Source organism: Macaca thibetana, chromosome 15, assembly GCF_024542745.1.
Source record: "Macaca thibetana thibetana isolate TM-01 chromosome 15, ASM2454274v1, whole genome shotgun sequence".
Lineage (NCBI taxonomy): Eukaryota > Metazoa > Chordata > Mammalia > Primates > Cercopithecidae > Macaca > Macaca thibetana.
Genome location: NC_065592.1, coordinates 34,363,912 through 34,384,342, shown reverse-complemented (window position 1 = coordinate 34,384,342; position 20,431 = coordinate 34,363,912). Strand labels below are relative to the sequence as shown.

Here is a 20,431-nt window from a genome sequence, read left to right as displayed (position 1 = left end):
GATTTGTTAGCTCTCATGTTACTTTGCATCTTAACTTTTATACGTAATTCTTTTGTTATTGTTGTGGTTTAAAAAAATATTAGCAAAAGTCATCTCTCAGTATGTGTGGGGGACTGGTTCTAGCACCAAAATCCACAGATGCTCAAGTCCCTTGTGAAAAATGGGTATTTGCATATAACCACATATATGTACATCCTCCCATATACTTTAAGTCATCTCTAGACTACTTATAATACCTAATACAATGTAACCACTATGTCAGTAGTTGTTATATTGTAGTTTTAAACTTTTTTATTGTTGTATTGTTATTTTTATCTTTTCCAAATATTTTTTGATCCAAGGCTGATTGAATCCGTGGACACAGAGGGCCAGCTTTACTTTGTTTTTTAGAACAGGGTTATATTTGTGGAGAATTGAGCATGATAGTACAGAAAGTTACCATAAACCCACTACCTCCTTCATATACAATTTCCCCTGTTATTACTATTCTGCATTAGTGTGATACATTTGATATAATTGATGAATCAACAGTGATACATTATTAAAGTTCAGGTTTTATATTAGCATTTACTCTTTGTGTTAAACAGTTCTGTGGGTTCTGATAAATTTATAGTGTCTTATATTTACCATTACGTTACCATATAGAATAATTTCACTGCCCTCACATTCCCTTCTGCTCCACCTATTCATCTCTTGTGTACTGCAACCCTTCTATGATTACTTGTTAGTTCCAGGAATTTTATTCTGTGGTTTGTTGTTGTTGTTGTTGTTTTTGAGATGGAGTCTCGCTCTTTTGCCGGGGCTGGAGTACAGTGGTGCGATCTTGGCTCACTGCAACCTCTGCCTCCTGGGTTCAAGCAATTCTCCTGCCTCAGCCTCATGAGTAGCTGGGATTACTGGTGCATGCCACCACGCCTGGCTAATTTTTTTATTTTTAGTAGAGATGGAGTTTCACTATGTTGGTCAGGCTGATCTTGAACTCCTGACCTCTTGATCTGCCTGCCTTGGCCTCCCAAAGTGCTGGGATTACAGGCATGAGCCACCACGCCTGGCCTGTTCTTTGGATTTTCTACATAGACAGTCATGTCATCCATAAAGAGTTTTATTTTTTACTTTATAAATGGTATTTTTCTTTTTTTATTGATATCATTATATAATTTTTCTGCAATTGATGGAATAGAATACATTAATTGATTTCAAACGTTTAACTGGCCTTACATACCAGGAATAAATCTTTTGAATTCTTTTCTTTAACAATAAAATGTTTAAATCTGATACCTGCTAGATTGCACAGTTTCACCCAGTTCAGACAAGTCCATATCACTGCAGGACCATGTTCTACAGTTGTTATGTCAGTGGATCATGTGTTAATGTTAAAAAGCTATGAAATATGTCTTTCATGGAAAAGAAATTAATGTTCATACATGTTAAATGTGGCTCATTTACTATAGTTTATTTTAATGAACTGTAGAACTCTTGGGAAAAACATTTAAAAATCCTTAAGTATTTTGCAGGGTTGGGAAACAAGATTTTAAAATACATTCAAGAGTGAAAATATACTCTTGAATTATTTTAATCATTATATTCAAAGCAATTTATTCTATTTGTTAATGTTGATTTAATGTATATGCTACAACTATTTGAAATGTCAGATTAAAAATGTGTTCAGAAGTAGCAAGTCTTTCTTGATTCCTTATCTTTAGTGTGTGTACTTTGAAAATAGTTATTTTACATTTATGGGGTATCTTTTTGCTTAATCTGATCTACTTTTGAGCAGTTCAAAAGCAGAATGAAAAAGCAGTTTGAATGATATAAATATATCAATATTTGATTAGTGCTGTAATAAATGAGGAATGAATGAGTCTTTTTTTTTTTCTTCTTTGCAGTCCCCAAAGCTCCAGAGATAGATCCAGTAGAGTGTTTGGTGGCAGATAACTCTGTAACAGTAGCTTGGAGAATGCTAGAAGAAGATAATAAGATTGACCATTTTATACTGGAACATAGGAAGACTAATTTTGATGGACTTCCACGTGTAAAGGATGAGCGATGCTGGGAGATAATTGATAATATTAAGGGTACTGAATATACACTATCAGGTAACATGTCTGCATTTCAGGAATCTCATTCTCAGAAGATAAATGTATTCTTGAAAAATATTTTGAGTTACTTTAAAGGATAAAGTTTTTAAGTTTCTTTAGTCACACTGACTTTTTAGATATTCATTATGGAAGTGATTTTCTCTTGAAATATCAAGGAAACCCTTTTTTTTTTTTTTTTTTTTTTTTTTTGAGACAGGGTCTTGTTCTATTATCGCCCAGGCTGGAGTGCAGTGGCGGGACCTTGGCTCATTGCAACCTCCGCCTCCTGGGTTCAAGCGATTCTCCCACCTCAGCCTCCTGAGAAGCTGGGACTACAGGCACGTGCCACCACACTTAGCTAATTTTTGTATTTTTTGGTAGAGACAGGGTTTCACCATGTTGGCCAGGCTGGAAACCTTTGTTTTTATTACTTTTGGACATTTGTAACATAGTGAAACAGAATATATGTAAAATAAGTATGAAGGGATATTCTGAAAACATTATTGCAGAATAACATTTAATTTTTACCTTGGTTTTCTGACTCTTAAAAAGCTGTTGGTTTTTTAGATGTTCTCAGTAACCATTTCACTGATAATGTAAATGCTGTATTTACATTATATGTGATAATGTAAATTACTGTTTTAAGATTACCTTCATGTTAATAATTAAAGAAGACCTGTGACTTGGTATAATATTAGAAATTCGTGTTGACCTTTTGAAAGCCGTTATAAGGATGTCTCAATATATAGTGGACTTTGGATATTTGAAATGGCAAAATATTGCCTGAGTTGTCAGATGCTTATTATGCATGAGTAGTAATATTAGGAGCGCCATTATTGAGCCATACCATTTGTCAGAAGATGGGCTCAAGTGTATTACATATAGTACATCTCATTTAATCAGCATGTTACATCTCATTTATCTTTACAACAACTGTGAAGTTGGCTTTATCATTTCTGTTCTACAACTAGGAAACTGAGGCTCAGTCAAGTTGTTGACAGTCCCATAGCTAGTAATTTCTAAACTGCGATTTTAATCTAGACTGTACTTCAAAATGTTTGTTACTAACCTCTGCTTTACTTCCTCTTTAAATTCATTTTCACATAAAAAACAATGTTTCATAAATATAAAAATTATTTAGAGTGTTCACTTTAAATTGAATGTGTTATTATAAATTGTACCATCTCTCTTTGAGTGAAATACTACTTTTAATGAGGCCTGAAAGGGTACTTTTTAATCACTGAGTTAAAATAAAAGTTGATAAACTATATGTGTTTCTTTGAATAAAATAATAATTAAATCATGATTCCTCTTATTTTGAGCATATCACTCTTTTTTTTTTGAGATAGAGTTTCACTCTTGTTGTCCAGGCTAGAGTGCAATTGCACGATCTTGGCTCAACGCAACCTCTGCCTCCCAGGTTCAAGTGATTCTCTTGCCTCAGCCTCTCGAGTAGCCACGCCGGCTAATTTTATATTTTTAGTAAAGATAAGGTTTCTCCATGTTGGTCAGGCTGGCCTCAAACTCCTGACCTCAGGTTCGGGAGTTAGCCTCCCAGAGTGCTGCGATTACAGGCGTGAGCCACTGTACCTGGCCACATATCACTCTTTTAACAAATTCATACTCTTCCTGAATACAGAGACACGGTACTTAATGTCTGAAGGCTCATACTCATACTTTTGGGAATAGAGTCCTTTACTGTTCATGTCTGAAAACCATGTTTTCATTTTTTCAGGCTTAAAATTTGATTCAAAGTATATGAATTTCAGAGTGCGAGCTTGTAACAAGGCTGTGGCTGGAGAGTATTCTGATCCAGTGACTCTAGAGACCAAAGGTGAGATCAGTAACTCTTTATACAGCATAAAACAAAGCTTAGCAGCTGAAGTTATTCATAACTTTGTAACAGGAAACACTTCATGTTATGTTGAATTCCTTCTCTACTTCCCCTAGCCTAGCTTTCGCAACAGTAAGAATTTTAAGAAAGGGAAAATAGGACTACAGTAGTGTTTTTCATTGGGTTTTCCTATATGATTGTATTCATACAAATAAAATAGACTGAGATGATGATATTGTATTTTCTGGTGGACGCTTGATTTATACATTTCAATATATAAATAGGTAAGTATCACCGAGATTTGCCCAGAGTTTTCCCATAGAATGGATTAGTGGGGAATCAATACTAGGGAAGTATCTGTTTAGTTCAGGTCCTCTCTGTTTTCGTGAATCTTATTGCAGCAGTTAACATTTATATAGTTTATTAATGGTTACAAAACACTTTCAATTCTTTATTAGATAATTAAAGTCATCGAGAGATCAGTATGCTAGATATTATTGATATCCATATTGCAGATGAAAAAATAGTTTTAATATATTAAATGACTTTCCCATGATCCCTAGACCTAGTTTGGAAAGGTGTGAATAAGTATCCACTTCTGAGTTCTGTGCCATCCCTTACTATGAGCCTGGAACCTAGGTTCTTCTAGTCTCTGAGAGCAATTTGGATTTAATGAAAACTCCCTAGGGTAGCACACTTGAATACAGAGGATATTTTTAGGTATTTACCAATTTGAAGGTTATAATGCTGGAGACTTTCCCAGTTGTGAGATGATTATTGACTGGGTTTAATTCCAGAACCAGACTCTACACATTCTTGTAGGCACTTGGGACTTAAGGCATTCCACTGACCTCTAGTTCATACAGCATTTGAATAGGTTTACCTGCCAGAAATTTGATTGGATTTGGAGGATGAAAAAAAATCATATCAGAATAAAACAAAATATGAGGTCTATAATTTATTGATGAGATAAACTCAGAAAAATGTTTGCTTCACAAAGGTCTAAAATAAAGTCTATCTTGAAGTAATTTGTTTGGATTGGCAAATGTTTTTATTTGAGAACTGAACTATAGGTAACTTAGCTAAGGAATGCAGTTACTCTGTATTACATGTTATCAAACTGAGATGTTACTGTGGTTTCTTAGAGGTTTTTACCATTTTAAAATACAGTCATATATAGGAAGATAATCTTTTCTATATAACTTGAACTGTTTTAGCCCATCAAGTAAAATTCATTACTATTATTCTTCTTCCTCAAGAGCATCGTATTTTTAAAATTTCTTTTGTTTCTTTTCATTTACTCTTTATATTTAATGACCAAAGTTAGACCTAAATGTGGTGAATTATACATTTCTATGCAAATTCCATAGATACAGGAAAATTAATGACTGGCTTGTAGTTTTCTTCGAGCTAGGCTGGCTGCTCCTGTTAGCAATGTTTGGATGTTACTGGTCAAACTCTTAATCTTGGGGTTTGTAGAGAGAAACTAAGTTGATTCTAGGCCTTTTCAGCACTTCTTCACTGTTGAGTAAACCCTCTGTGGTAGGAATAGACTGAAACTCAACTCTGAGACCCATGGAACAGTGATTCTGACCTTCAGGGAGTTCCAGAATAAAGTTAGACTCCTACATGGCCATGAGTCACAGATTTTCTAGGGTTATTCCATAGCAGTAAGAGCTGCATAGGAAAAGTCCACATTTTTACAAATGACACACTGAACAGTTGTTTACCAATTTATTTGGCTTGTTGCAGCCTTTTTCAACCAACCAGTAGAAATTAGTGTATGGACAAAAAACGAGAGAGAAAGGAAGAAAGGTGGAGATTAAGTAGTTGAGCCTACTAAAATTTCATATGCTTCCACTTAAGGTTCTTGATATGGAAAATAGTGATCATTGTTTATTTCTGCCCTCCAACATGTGTAGCACTATTTCTTCTGGCATTGAAATTCTCAGAAGTAAAGAGTAATATAAGTTCTTATCACCAGAATATTTAGGGTATAAGTTATTTTCTTGTGAAGGTAAATGATATTAAATTACTAAATCACAAATTATTCTCCTACTTTAATTGATAGTGGCTATGATATAATTTTATAGTACCAAGAAAGCAGCCAGTGGCACAAAGTTAAACATGTGAAACATATCTGTACTCTGATTTTTGGTACTTTGTTTTCACAGACTCTTAAAGATATGGGAAACCGGTATCTAGTTGTATTATAGGACTTAGGACTTATACAAGAGATAGGACCTCACTTTTGAGGCTAGTCTTTTTATTATTATTATTATTTTTAACTATAGAGTGTTATCTCTGTTACATTAAGGAGCTCTATAACTTAACTGAGGTCCCATAAAGGGGTAGTGTCCAAAAAGAAAGAGAGATATGAAAATGACACTCCTTAGGATTGAAACCCATGCCTTTTTGTTTGGATGCTGCGGTATTTGATAAGTCTGGTTTTAGGTGGTTTTCAATGGCACTATCTTTTTTTTTTTTTTTACCACCTTTGACATCAGTATTGCTGGTGGCCCTTCTCTCCAGCATAACAAACATTAGGGGACAGCCTTAGGATTTCTTCCTTTTTTAAAAAAACAGCCTTAGGATTTTAGCAAGCAGTTGAGAATTGGTGGCACCTTAGAGTTAAATCCAGTATTCTTTCTCAAAAATGTATTGCTCTCACATGCATTACCTAATGACTCACATATAGATGTTAACTTTATTAAGGCAGTTCATTCTTGGAAATGCAGGGTATCAGTGTTACATAATCCTAACCTTTTGACTACCTGTCTATTAAGGAATTCTATTTATATTTTTACTAAAAAGCTGCATTATTGCTGCATTATCTCTTTTTTCTGTAAGTTCATTTCTGTTTAAATACAGATTTTGAAAGCTGTGAACTTCCTTGTATTGTATGACATTTACTGGAAGCTCTGTGGTCAGTAGAGTTGTATTCAGAATGTTGTTTCATAAATAAAAACAATGAACAATAGCTCCAATACATAGTTGAAATTAAAGTGCTCTTTACAGAACAATAGGGGATAAAAGGATTGTTGATTCATTAGGTAAACAGATATGCATCATCAAACAACAAAATAAACACATAGAGAGTCGTAGTTCACAGACACACTGAAGCCTTAGCTAAATTAAGTAATATCCGTAAGTGAAACAGGGTTTTGTAAAGGGATACTGTATTTCTTAATATATACTAGAAGTTCGAACCTTTGGAGGGAAATAGAACTAACAGGCAGATTAGTTAGTAACTGTGTAATAGCTGATACCTTGCAAGATAAAGATTCCGAGAGTTATATTTTAAGATAAAAGGAATGGTGTGATCAGTCATGAATCAATACATTCTAATGATTTACCCTAAATTTCCAAGGAGGGAAGCGTATACCTTGCTTCACTGATTTCCTAAATTAGCAGTTCTGAGTAAGTCTTGTGAAAAGTATAGATGATTCCTCAAAATATCAAATAATCTGGAAAGCATAGTTTTATGTTTTTTGGTTTTTTTTTTTTTCATTTATGTGGTCCCTTTTCCCTCTGTACACTTGGTCATGTAAATTATCTGTCAGCTGGGCCAGTTTCCTTGTTCTGCCATCATGGCCTCAGTTTCTCCATGTTTGTCTTACTTTGAAACTGAGAGTTTAGGTATGAAATTATTAAATATTAGAGTATCAGAGAAAATGTGTATGCCAGGTTCTATAATTTTTTACACTATGTAACTTTATCCTTCTCCTTAATTCTTCCAGTTCCCCTTCCTATTTTGTCGTAACAGTCAACTGATATCCTAATAACAGGAGATTTAGGTTACTGTGTACTCACTGAGATTTTAGTAGAATGAACAGCAGAAATGTCAGTGACCATGCAAGTACATTGTATTTGATTGGAGTATAGGATATATTGAGAAGAATAATGGGAAATCAGATAAGAATTATAAATTACAGCCTGATTGTTGAGAATTTTAAGTGCTAGGATTATGAATTTGTACTTTATTTTCTGTATTCAGTATTGAATTGATTGAGTTAAAAATAATGTGATAGCTGTGTTTCAGAAAGTGGAGATATGCCATATTTTAAAAATATATTGAAATATTATCTTGAATAGCACTTAACTTCAATTTGGATAACTCCTCATCCCATTTGAACCTGAAAGTTGAAGATACCTGTGTAGAGTGGGATCCTACTGGAGGAAAAGGTCAAGAAAGTAAAATGAAAGGAAAAGAGAACAAGGGCAGGTAAGCTAGGCCATTAAATCTGCCATATGGACAAATGCTTGTACACTGGTTCTTACTTAACAATAACTTTCATTGAAATTCTTTGTCAATATACCTATGATATTTACAGTATATTGGTAGCACCAAAGTGAAGAATATAATACTATTTGTCAGTAGTTTAATATGTCATTAACATTTTTTGTTACTTTTGTTTTAGTTTCATCCCTAATCCTCTTACACGTTTTCATTTCAGTATTCCATTTCTTTGAAGTTATATATACAGAAACTTGAATTGCTTAGAAGAAGTTTCTAGTTTAATTCCTGAATTTTAGACTTATAGATCACCTATCTTACCTGCAGGTCTGGTCTGCACTAAATGACAGCGTTTAGCAGGTACAACCCTAGGGTCTTGCTTCTGATCAGCAACACAATGAACCTAAGCGGCAGGTTCAAGGGCCTTTTGTTATTGTCATAACTAACTTACTTAAATAAAGTCAAAGCATGTGAGCCTCTTTTTTAATAGAAGAAATTTTTGCTCAAACTGAAGATAAATGCCTTTGTGAGCTACAATAACAAAAATGAACCCCCAAAAATTCCTCAGCAGGCCTTTAATCTGATTTTGTTATAAGCTGTTAAATTTAAGTTGTAAAACAGTTTCTTAACAGTTGCCTGTTTTTATCTGACAGTGTCCATGTTACTTCACTGAAGAAACATACAAGGTGATGATCTATGTCTGTCTAGTTCTAGGACTTAGTATAATCTAGCTTGGCTGATTAAAAAAACTTTAATTTTTTCTTTTAACCAATAAGCAGAAGCCATTGCGGCAGCCTTCATAAGCTAAAATACTGCTCTGTGTAGACTGTATTGGTAGCTTATGTTTTGAATTTACATTGTAGTGTGCTGCATATTATTTGGATTATATTGTATATGGTAACAAAGTAAGCTCTGCTTTAAAGTCTTTCTTGAATTTTTTTTTCCTTATCTGATTTATTTTTATGCTTTTACTCATACCTGGCATCTTTCTTGTTGTACTGAATAATATTCACTAGTCTAACATTATAGCTTCGCTTTTATTTGTATTTGACACACAGCAGGTTTGAAGAGTTCTCTATTTTATAATAATTAGGCAGTTTCAGAATCAACAAGGATAAAAAATAAAGGTCATTGCTAAAATTGTCAAGACAGTTCCAGAAAGATGAATTGTTTCAATTTGCATGAGTAATATAATGCTTATTTGAAGATACTACATATCTTTACTGGAAACCAGAATGTGTTCTCTTTTCAAAATTATCTTCCTCTTCTTTTCAGTTTATGTACTTGGTATTGGGAAAAGTGATTTTATAGTGTATGATAAATTGGAAAATGCTGAATTTAACAGTCTATGAATAGACTACATATTTGTGATTTAAGGTTATATTATTTCTTTCTCCCTTCCTACTTTTTAAGAGTATTTTACATATAGGCTACTTGTGGAATGTTATATGCATTTATATATTCTTTCCATAAATATTTGTTCACTATAGGATGTCTGCTGGATGTTATAGGATTTATAGGGATAAACACTGTCTGCTTTCAAGAAATTTGCCCTAACTTATGTAGATGAGATATATGTGCAAATAGCAATAATGCAAGGTAGACATATGTACAATGGTAAGTGTGAATAAAGGTGCTCAGAGGAAGAAAGATGCCCAGAGCTACCAGATGTTGAGGCGGTTAGGTAGGATAGTCAAACTAAAAGTAATAATCAAACATTTATTGATTTGCTGTGATAGTATAAGCAAGAGGCCACAAAGGAAAGAATACTCACTCCCCCATTGTTCAGTTTTTCCCAACAGAATGGCACTGGGTGAAGGTCACGTAAATCAACACAGATCACAAGTAGTGGATCTTCTCACTGCAGCAAGCCCCAAACAAAAGGCTCCTGCCAGTTTATGGACCTGAGAGCCAAGGTGGGCAGTGAGGGCTAAAATGGGAAAAATACTAAAACAGAGGGGAGAAAAATATTTTCAGACCATCACTCCTCCCCTGACCTCTGCCCTAAAGGAGTTTTATGCAGAGACACCTGAAAAGCAACTCAGCCTAGGGCCTCTCTCCAGGAAGAGGACCTCTGAATAGAGGTGCCTAGGATAGGATTGCAGATACGGTGTACGATCATGATGAGGAGAAGAGTGGAACTGCAACTCTCTCTCGAAACTACAGTGCACTAGCTGTGCACCAAGTCTGGTGTGAGGAGGGCAGCTCACCCTACCCTGTGCCCCGACCCTGCCTCATCAACACCTGCCTATGCTTAGGCCTGAAAGATCACACACAGGGCGCATGCATGTCACTAGACGGCACGCCTGCCTTCTTTCCAGGAGAATTTCCCAAGGACTGCTGCCTGGAAGCTTATGGCTAATGTGGAGCTGACTGTAGTTTGCCAAATTAAGAAAATGCCCCGGGCATTCTTAGGAAGAAAGATGTGCCAGATTTGATCTTTAAGATGGCTGAATAGGAACAGCTCCGGTCTGCAGCTCCCAGCAAGATAGATGCAGAAGGCAGGTGATTTCTGCATTTCCAACTGAGGTACCCGGTTCATCTCGTTGGGACTGGTTGGACAGTGGGTGCAGCCCATGGAGGGCGAGCTGAAGCAGGGTAGAGCGTGGCCTCACCCAGGAAGTGCAAGTGGTCGGGGATTTTTCTCCCCAACGCAAGGGAAACCGTGAGGGACAGAGCCTGAGGAACCCTGCACTCCAGCTCAGATACTGCACTTTTCCCACAGTCTTCACAACCCGCAGACCAGGAGATCCCCTCCGGCGTCTACCCCACCAGGGCCCTGGGTTTCAGGCACAAAACTGGGTGGCCTTTTTGGCAGACACCAAACTAGCTGCAGAAGTTTTTTTTTTTTTTTTTTTTCCCCATACCCCAGTGGCACCTGGAATGCCAGTGAGACAGAACCGTTCACTCCCCTGGAAAGGGGGCTGGAACCAGGGAGCCAAGTGGTCTGGCTCGGCGGGTCCCACCCCCTCGGAACCCAGCAAACTAAAATCCACTGGCTTGAAATTCTTGCTGCCAGCACAGCAGCAGTCTGAGATTGACCTGGAATGCTCCAGCTTGGTGGGGGGAGGGGCGTCCGCCATTGCTGAGGCTTGGGTAGGTGGTTTTCCCCTCACAATGTAAACAAAGCTGCTGGGAAGTTCGAACTGGGTGGAGGCCACTGCAGCTCAGCAAGGCCACTGTGGCCAGACTGCCAGATTTCTCCTCTCCGAGCAGGGCATCTCTGAAAAAAAGGCAGCAGCCCCAGTCAGGAACTTATAGATAAAACCCCCATCTCCCTGGGACAGAGCACCTGGGGGAAGGGGCGACTGTGGGCACAGCTTCAGCAGACTTAAATGTCCCTGCCTGATGGCTCTGAAGAAAGCAGTGGGCCTCCCAGCACAGCGTTCAAGCTCTACTAAGGGTCAGACTGCCTCCTCAAGTGGGTCCTTGACCCCCGTGAATCCTGACTGGGAGATACCTCCCAGTAGGGGCTGATAGACACCTCATACAGAAGAGCTCTGGATGGCATCTGGTAGGTGCCCCTCTGGGACGAAGCTTCCAGAGGAAAGAGGCAGCAGTCTTTGCTGTTCTGCAGCCTCCGCTGGTGATACCCAGGCAAACAGGGTCTGGGGTGGACCTCCAGCAAACTCCAGCAGAGGGACCTGACTGTCAGAAGGAAAACTAACAAACAGAAAGGAATAGCACATCCACTCAAAGACTCCATCTGAAGGTCACCAACATCAAAGACAAAAGGTAGATACATCCACAAAGATGGGAGAAATCAGCACAAAAAGGCCGAAAATTCCAAAAGCCAGAATGCCTCTTCTCCTCCAAAGGATCACAACTCCTCGCCAGCAAGGGAACAAACCTGGATGGAGAATGAGTTTGATGAATTGACAGAAGCAGGCTTCAGAAGGTGAGTAATAACAAACTCCTCCGAGCTAAAGGAGCATGTTCTAACCCAATGCAAGGAAGCTAAGAACCTTGAAAAAAGGTTAGAAGAATGACTGACTAGAATAACCAGTTTAGAGAAGAACATAAATGACCTGATGGAGCTGAAAAACACAGCACAAGAACTTCGTGAAGCGTACACAAGTATGAATAGCCGAATCAATCAAGTGGAGGAAAGGATATCAGAGATTGAAGATCAACTTAATGAAATAAAGCAAGAAGACAAGATTAGAGAAAAAAGAATAAAAAGGAATGAACAAAACCTCCAAGAAATATGTGAAAGGACCAAATCTACATTTGATTGGTGTACCTGAAAGTCACAGGGAGAATGGAACCAAGTTGGAAAACACTCTTCAGGATATTATCCAGAACTTCCCCAACCTAGCAAGACAGGCCAACATTCAAATTCAGGAAATAAAGAGAACACCACAAACATACTCCTGAAGAAGAGCAACCCCAAGACGCATAATCGTCAGATTCAACAAGGTTGAAATGAAGGAAAAAATGTTAGGGAAGCCAGAGAGAAAGCTTGGATTACCCACAAAGGGAAGCCCATCAGACTAACAGCAGATCTTTCTGCAGAAACCCTACAAGCCAGAAGAGAGTGGGGGCCAATATTCAACACTCTTAAAGGAAAGAATTTTCAACCCAGAATTTCATATCCAGCCAAACTAAGCTTCATAAGCGAAGGAGAAATAAAATCCTTTACAGACAAGTAAATGCTGAGAGATTTTGTCAGCACCAGGCCTGCCTTACAAGAGCTCCTGAAGGAAGCACTAAACAGTGAAAGAACAATCAGCACCAACCACTGCAAAAACATACCAAATTGTGCAGACTATCAAGACTATGAAGAAACTGCATCAACTAATGGGCAAAATAACCAGCTAGCATTATAATGACAGGATCAAGTTCACACACAACAATATATTAACCTTAAATGTAAACAGGCTAAGTGCCCCAATTAAAAGACACAGTCTGGCAAACTGGATAAAGAGTCAAGACCCATCAGTGTGCTGTATTCATGAGACCCATCTTACATGCAAAGACAAACATAGGCTCAAAATAAAGGGATGGAGGAATATTTATGAAGCAAATGAAAGAAAGAAAAAATCAGGAGTTGCAATCCTAATCTCTGATAAAACAGGCTTTAAACCAACAAAGATCAAAAGAGACAAGGCCATTACATAACGGTAAAGGGATCAATGCAACAAGAAGAGCTAACTCTCTTAAATATATATGCAGCCAACACAGGAGCACCTAGATTCATAAAGCAAGTTCTTAGAGACCTACAAAGAGACTTAGACTCCCACACAGTAATAGTGGGAGACTTTAACACCCACTGTCAATATTAGACAGATCAATGAGACAGAAAATTAACAAGGATATTCAGGACTTGAACTCGGCTCTGGACCAAGCAGACCTAATAGACATCTACAGAACTCTCCACCCCAAATCAACAGAATATACATTCTTATCAGCACCTCATCACACTTATTCTAAAATTGACCACATAATTGGAAGTAAAACACTCCTCAGAAAATGTAAAAGAATGGAAATCATAACAGTCAGTCTCTCAGACCACAGTGCAATCAAATTAGAACTCAGGATTCAGAAACTCATTTAAAACCACACAACTACATGGAAACTGAACAACCTGCTCCTGAATGACTACTGGGTAAATAGCAAAATGAAGGCAGAAGTAAAGATGTTCTTTGAGACCATTGAGAACGAAGATACAATGTACCAGAATCTCTGGGACACATTTAAAGCAGTGTGTAGAGGGAAATTTATAGCACTAAATGCCCACAAGAGAAAGTAGGAAATATCTAAAAGTGATACCCTAACGTCACAATTAAAAGAACTAGAGAAGCAACAGCAAACAAATTCAAAAGCCAGCAGAAGACAAGAAATAACTAAGATCAGAACAGAACTGAAGGAGATAGAGACACTAAAATTCCTTCAAAAAATCAATGAATCCAGGAGCTGGTTTTTTTTAAAACATCAACAAAATAGATAGACCACTAACCAGACTAATAAAGAAGAAAAGAGAACAATCAAATAGATGCAATAAAAAATGATATAGGAGATATCACCATTGATCCCAGAGAAATACAAACTACCATCAAAGAATACTATAAACACCTCTATGCAAATAAACTAGAAAATCTAGAATGGATAAATTCCTGGACACATACACCCTCCCAAGTCTAAACAAGGAAGAAATCGAATCCCTGACTAGACCAATAACAAATTCTGAAATTGAGGCAGTAATTAATAGCCTAGAAACCAAAAAAAGTCCAGGACCAGATGGATTCACAACCGAATTCTACCAGAGGCAAAAGAGGAGCTGGTGCCATTCCTTCTGAAACTATTCCAAACAAAAGAAAAAGACAGACTCCTCCCTAACACATTTTATGAGGCCAGCGTCATCCTGATACCAAAACCTGGCAGACAACAAAAAAAGAAAATTTCAGGCCAATATCCCTGATGAACACAATGCGAAAATCCTCAATAAAATACTGGCAAACTGAATCCAGCAGCCCATCAAAAAGCTTATCCATCATGATCAAGTTGGCTTCATCCCTAGGATGCAAGGCTGGTTCAACATATGCAAATCAATAAACGTAAGCTATCACATAAACAGGTCAAATGACAAAAACCACATGATTATCTTAATAGATGCAGAAAAGGCCTTCAACAAAATTCAACACCCCTTTATGCTAAAAACTCTCAATAAACTGGGTATTGATGGAACGTATCTCAAAATAATAAGAGCTATTTATGACAAAACGACAGCCAGTATCATACTGAATGGGCAAAAACTGGAAGCATTTCCTTTGAAAACTGGCACAAGACAAGGATGCCCTCTCTCACCACTCCTATTCAACATAGTATTGAAAGTTCTGCCTAGGGCAGTCAGGCAAGAGAAAGAAATAAAGCCTATTCAAATAGGAAGAGAGGAAGTCAAATTGTCTCTGTTTGCAGATGACATGATTGTTTATTTAGAAAACCCCATCGTTTCAGCCCCAAATCTCCTTAAGCTGATAAGCAACTTCAGCAAAGTGTCATGATTCAAAATCAATGTGCAAAAATCAAAAGCACTCCTATACACCAATAACAGACAGAGAGCCAAATCATGAGTGAACTCTCATTCACAATTGCTACAAAGAGAATAAAGTACTTAGGAATACAACTTACAAGGGATATGAAGGATGTCTTTAAGGAGAACTACAAACCACTGCTCAAGGAAATAAGGGAGGACACAAACAAATGGAAAAACATTCCCCGCTCATGGATAGGAAGAATCAACATCGTGAAAATGGCCATACTGCCCAAAGTAATTTATAGATTCAGTGCTATCCCCATCAAGCTACCATTTGACTTGCTTCACAGAATTGGCGAAAGCTACTGTGAACTTCATATGGAACCAAAAAAGAGCCCTCATAGTGAAGACAATCCTAAACAAAAAGAACAAAGCTAGAGGCATTATGCTACCTGACTTCAAACTGTACTACAAGGCTGCAGTAACCAAAACAGCATGGTACTGGTACCAAAACAGATACATAGACCAATGGAGCAGAACAGAGATCTCAGAAATAAAACCACACATCTACAACCATCTCGTCTTTGATAAACCTGACACAAACAAGCAATGGGGAAAAGATTCCCTATTTCATAAATGGTGTTGGGAAAACTGGCTAGCCATATGCAGAAAACTAAAACTGGACCCCTTCCTTACACCTTATACAAAAATTAACTTAAGATGGATTAAAGACTTAAACATAAGACCTAAAACCATAAAAATCCTAGAAGAAAACCTAGGCAATCCCATTCAGGACATAGGCATGGGCAAAGACTTCATGTCCAAAATACCAAAAGCAATGACAACAAAAGCCAAAATTGACAAATGGAATCTAATTAAACTAAAGAGCCTCTGCACAGCAAAAGAAACTATCATCAGAATGAACAGGCACCCTATAGAATGGGAGAAAAATTTTGCAATCTATCCATCTGACAAAGGGCCAATATCCAGAATCGCCAAAGAACTTAACCAAGTTTACAAGAAAAAACAGCCCCATCGAAAAGTGGGCAAAGGATATGAACAGACACTTGTCAAACATATGCTAACAAACATATGAAAAAATGCTCATCATCACTGGTCATTAGAGAAATGCAAATCAAAACCACAATGAGATACCTTCTCATGCCAGTTAGAATGGTGATCATTAAAAAGTCAGGAAACAACAGATACTGGAGAGGATGTGGAGAAATAGGAACTCTTCTACACTGTTGGTGGAAGTGTAAATTAGTTCAGCCATTGTGGAAGACAGTGTGGCAATTCCTCAAGGATCTAGAGCTAGAAATACCATTTGACCCAGCAGTCCCATTACTGGATATATACCCAAAGGATTTATAAATCATGCTGCTATAAAGTCACATTGCACACGGATGTTTATCAGGGCACTATTCACAATAAAAAGACTTGGAACCAATTCAAATGTCCATCAATGGTAGACTGGATAAAGAAAATGTGGCACATATACACCATGGAATACTATGCAGCCATAAAAAAGGATGAGTTCATGTCCTTTGCAGGGACATGGATGAAGCTGGAAACCATCATTCTCAGAAACTATCACAAGAACGGAAAACCAAACACCACATGTTCTCACTCATAAGTGGGAGTTGAACAATGAGAACACATGGACAGAGGGAGGGGAACATCACACCCTGGGGCCTGTCGGGGGTGGGGGCCTAGGGGCGGAGTAGCATTAGGAGAAATACCTAAAGTAGGTGACCGGTTGATGAGTGCAGCAAACCACCATGGCACGTGTATACCTATGTAACAAAACTGCACATTCTGCACATGTACCCCAGAACTTTAAGTATAATAATTTTTAAAAAGAGAAAAAAAAATCACACACGGGATTTGGGCCTGGAGCTGGAGTCCTCCGACAGGTTATTTAGCCTGATAGAATTTGGAGGACTTTCATTAAAGAAGTGGTATTTAGGCTGGTTTTTGAGCAAGTGGGAAAATGTGTGGTTAGACTTGCACTGAAAGGGGGAACCACCATAGCAAAGGCACTGAAGTATATGGTGTGAGTTTAAACAACATTTTGGCTGGTATATTTAGCTATATAGTGATCTCTAGGGGTGAGAAGGCTAGAAAGGCAGATTGAGACTAAATCAAGAACCAGAATGTCATGCTAAGTCGTTTGTGAGTAGTATAGAAGTACATGAAGATTTTTAAATAAAGGAATCAGAGTTAGCTTTATCTTATAATAATGAGCAAGATGAATTGGACAGTAAAGAAATTATTTGGGAAGCTGGTAAAACAACCCAGACTAGAGGTAGCTGAAGAGCCTTACTTAAATTCAGATAGTTAAGTGGTCAAGGTGTCCTTTAGAGAAGTAGGGTGAGGGAGGGGATGGGAGGAGATCACGCTTGACATAAAACTTACTATAAGTTGTTTCTTGAAAAAGTGACTTAGGATTGGAAGTCTGGAATGCTGCAATGGAAGAGTTTTTGTTATTTAACTTTTCTCTGAAATTAAAGTACCAATGTCAATAGTTATGTCTGTTTTTCTTTTCTCCATGCTTCCCTTTATTTCTTTACTACTGGTAAGTTACAAATTTTTAAAAATTGTTTATCTGGTTATCAAAAGAGTTCTTAATACATTTTGAAGCAGTGCCAAGTGACATTTTTCTCTTTATTTATATGACGTTCACTTTCTATTTGTTGCCCTGAGTTACTTGGGAAATATTTTTCAGAATGCATGTTTCCTCTCAGCGGACACTCTGACCCACCAGTTGGAGAGGTAAACTGTCAGTATATTTTGAAAAAGTTTCCTGATTGTTTCTGATTCTGTTGTGCCTTTTCAATTGACAATCATTGATGTATTACAAAATGCCAAAGGCCATTGTTTTTCCAATTTAGTACTTTGGCTCAGGAAGATACAGGTGGTCCTTAATTGATAATATCACATATTCTCTTTACTCAGCTGAGCTCATTCTAGTCAGATATTGTACACTTACTCTGTACTGAGGATACAGAGATGAGATGTGGTTCCTAGCAACAGTTAGTCCCCTTCCCTCGGCTACTCCATAGTCAAGTTCCTCACTTGCCGTAGCAAGCACCAAGGGTGCCGTATGATAGATTGTGTAAAACCTGTCTTTTTATCACCCTTTTAATCCCTGCTCCTTGATAGGGGAGTTTTGTTTTGTTTTACCTCAGTGGCTCCTAGCGCAGATGAACAGCAAAATCCTGAAATTCTTAATTTAAAAACACAGACATGTGTTTCTCAAGCCTGCCCTCCAGTATCTGATTTAGTAGTTTATGGTTAAGTCCTGGTAATTTGCATTTTTAAAAGTTCCCCAAGTGGTTCTGATGTGCAGCTGGGTTTGAGAACCACTGGTTTGGCTCATTTAATTCTTCCTCACTCCTGATTACACGTTTACTTTAACCTCTCATCTCCTTTCATTTGATTCTTACCTAGTTAGCCAAAACAAAATCTTGTTGACTTTCTTTGCTGTTTCTCAACTGAATAGCAACCATAGTCATGACTATTAATGGTAAGATAGTACTAGCAATACTAAAAAACATTGGGGTTTAAAATGAAGTTAGATATAATGAAGAGCTAGTGTTCTCAGGTTACTGTATCCCATCTGCCTTCTCTAGTTACAAAAGTAATTTTTCACAAATACTGACATGATTAATTAAAACTGTGTTCATTTTTGTATAGTTACCAATATTTGCAGTTGAATAACTTGAGTGGAGGAAGATTAATATGCAGTCAATTTATGAATTGGTGACTTGATGAACTGGGTAATCTTTGGTGACCTCTGCACTCATTTTTTTAAGGGGAGAATGTACTTTCATTTCAGATAATCTCATATGAACTTTTGGAGAATAACTGTCAACCACATGAAGTTCTTTTATTACATAGGTGTTCTGGAGACCTAAAAGCTTTTTTGTTATAATTTATATACCATGTTGAAACAATTTTACTTTTGCCTTCTTCCTTTTCATGTCTTCTTTTAATGTTGCATCTAAAACATTGTTTTTTCACACCTTTTTTAAAAAAAGCAACAGCATGGTTCTTTCATGAAATATTTCCAGAAGCCTAATCCGAAAAGAGAAAAGTATAGCTGGTTAAAGGAGGGAGGAAGCCCTAAAGCTGGCTTCTTCGCATAATATCTCTGTGGCATCTGTGGATTCCTTTGAGTTCAGCACATGGTTTAAAAAACCATTGATTTCAAGAGTCTTTGCCCTTCACAAGATCAGGAAAATAGAGCTACATGTACTATTTTTTTAAACTTTGAGGCAAATATAATGTTTTCCCCTGAGCTTAAGATAAAGCTTTTGAAAACATACAGACCTTTTGTAATCAGGCTTTTAACATTCTCTATCAGCTTATATAAAATGAATCGGAAAGAAAATTATGATGCAGTTATTTTTTCCTGAGTTACCAGTTGACAATGTTTGCAGTTTTACTTTCTTACTAGTTAATGACTCTTAAAAGTATTGTATAAGTATCAGCTTAGAATACATGTTCATCCCAAACCTTGAAAAAGTGAAAACAGGTATTTTTGTTATTCAGAATAAAGAGTATAAATGTTTAGTAATTTTTATTTGTTTCTATCCCTCATTTTGGAGATCTCAACAACTATTCTGGAACTTTCCCCCTCACGTTCTGTTTTGCTGTCCCCCCACCCAATAGCAAGAAACTACTGCCTACCTTAGCACAAGTTTCACAGAAATTTTAATCTACCTATCCACATTCAGCTTTGTTCATGCTATCTGTTCAAACAACCTATAGTCAGTTTTCAATTCTTTTTAAAGAAATATCTTTATACAAAGGACCTTTGAAATCCCTTGGGAAGAATTAAACTAAGTCATGTGAGTGTTATAGTTCTAGACTTACACTTTTGCTATTTAATATTATACACTAAAAAGGAGACAGTTGAATTGGTCCTGAGTTCTTCAAAATTTGTCTAATAAATCTGCTTTCTGACAGCAAGACAACATTTAAATAATGCAGAACGAAGTCACTGAATCATATGAAATGAATCATATGAAATGACTTTAAGTTTTACCTGTATTCTTGCTTTGCCTTTGTCAGGGATTTCTATTCTAGTATTCATAGCTTATATTAAAATCTACTAAGTTGATTTTAGGAAGAAAATTTCTAGTGCTATGTTAGAAAAAAAGTGTTTTTATTTCTAATTAGTGGTGAGAATATAGTTATCCCCATATCCCCTAAATAATTTTAGGATAATCTTGACCAAAAAATCTTTTGTTAAATGTAGTAATTCAGTATAATTAAAATGTTATTTTGAAAACATCTTT

General features: G+C 37.0%; 1 protein-coding gene across 5 annotated transcripts in view; it reads left to right on the top strand.

Annotated features, from left to right (window-relative positions):
* FSD1L (fibronectin type III and SPRY domain containing 1 like) overlaps positions 1–20,431 on the top strand; it is an 89,820-nt gene that overhangs the window by 52,478 nt on the left and 16,911 nt on the right. For 3 of the 5 annotated variants that reach the window (XM_050761845.1, XM_050761849.1, XM_050761850.1), the window contains 4 exons: positions 1,887–2,096; positions 3,814–3,912; positions 8,008–8,137; positions 8,803–8,835. In XM_050761845.1, coding sequence (XP_050617802.1) covers positions 1,887–2,096; positions 3,814–3,912; positions 8,008–8,137; positions 8,803–8,835 — 472 coding nt within the window. The remainder of the gene's footprint in view (positions 1–1,886; positions 2,097–3,813; positions 3,913–8,007; positions 8,138–8,802; positions 8,836–20,431) is intronic. The other 2 variants (XM_050761848.1, XM_050761847.1) reach the window with 1 other exon arrangement.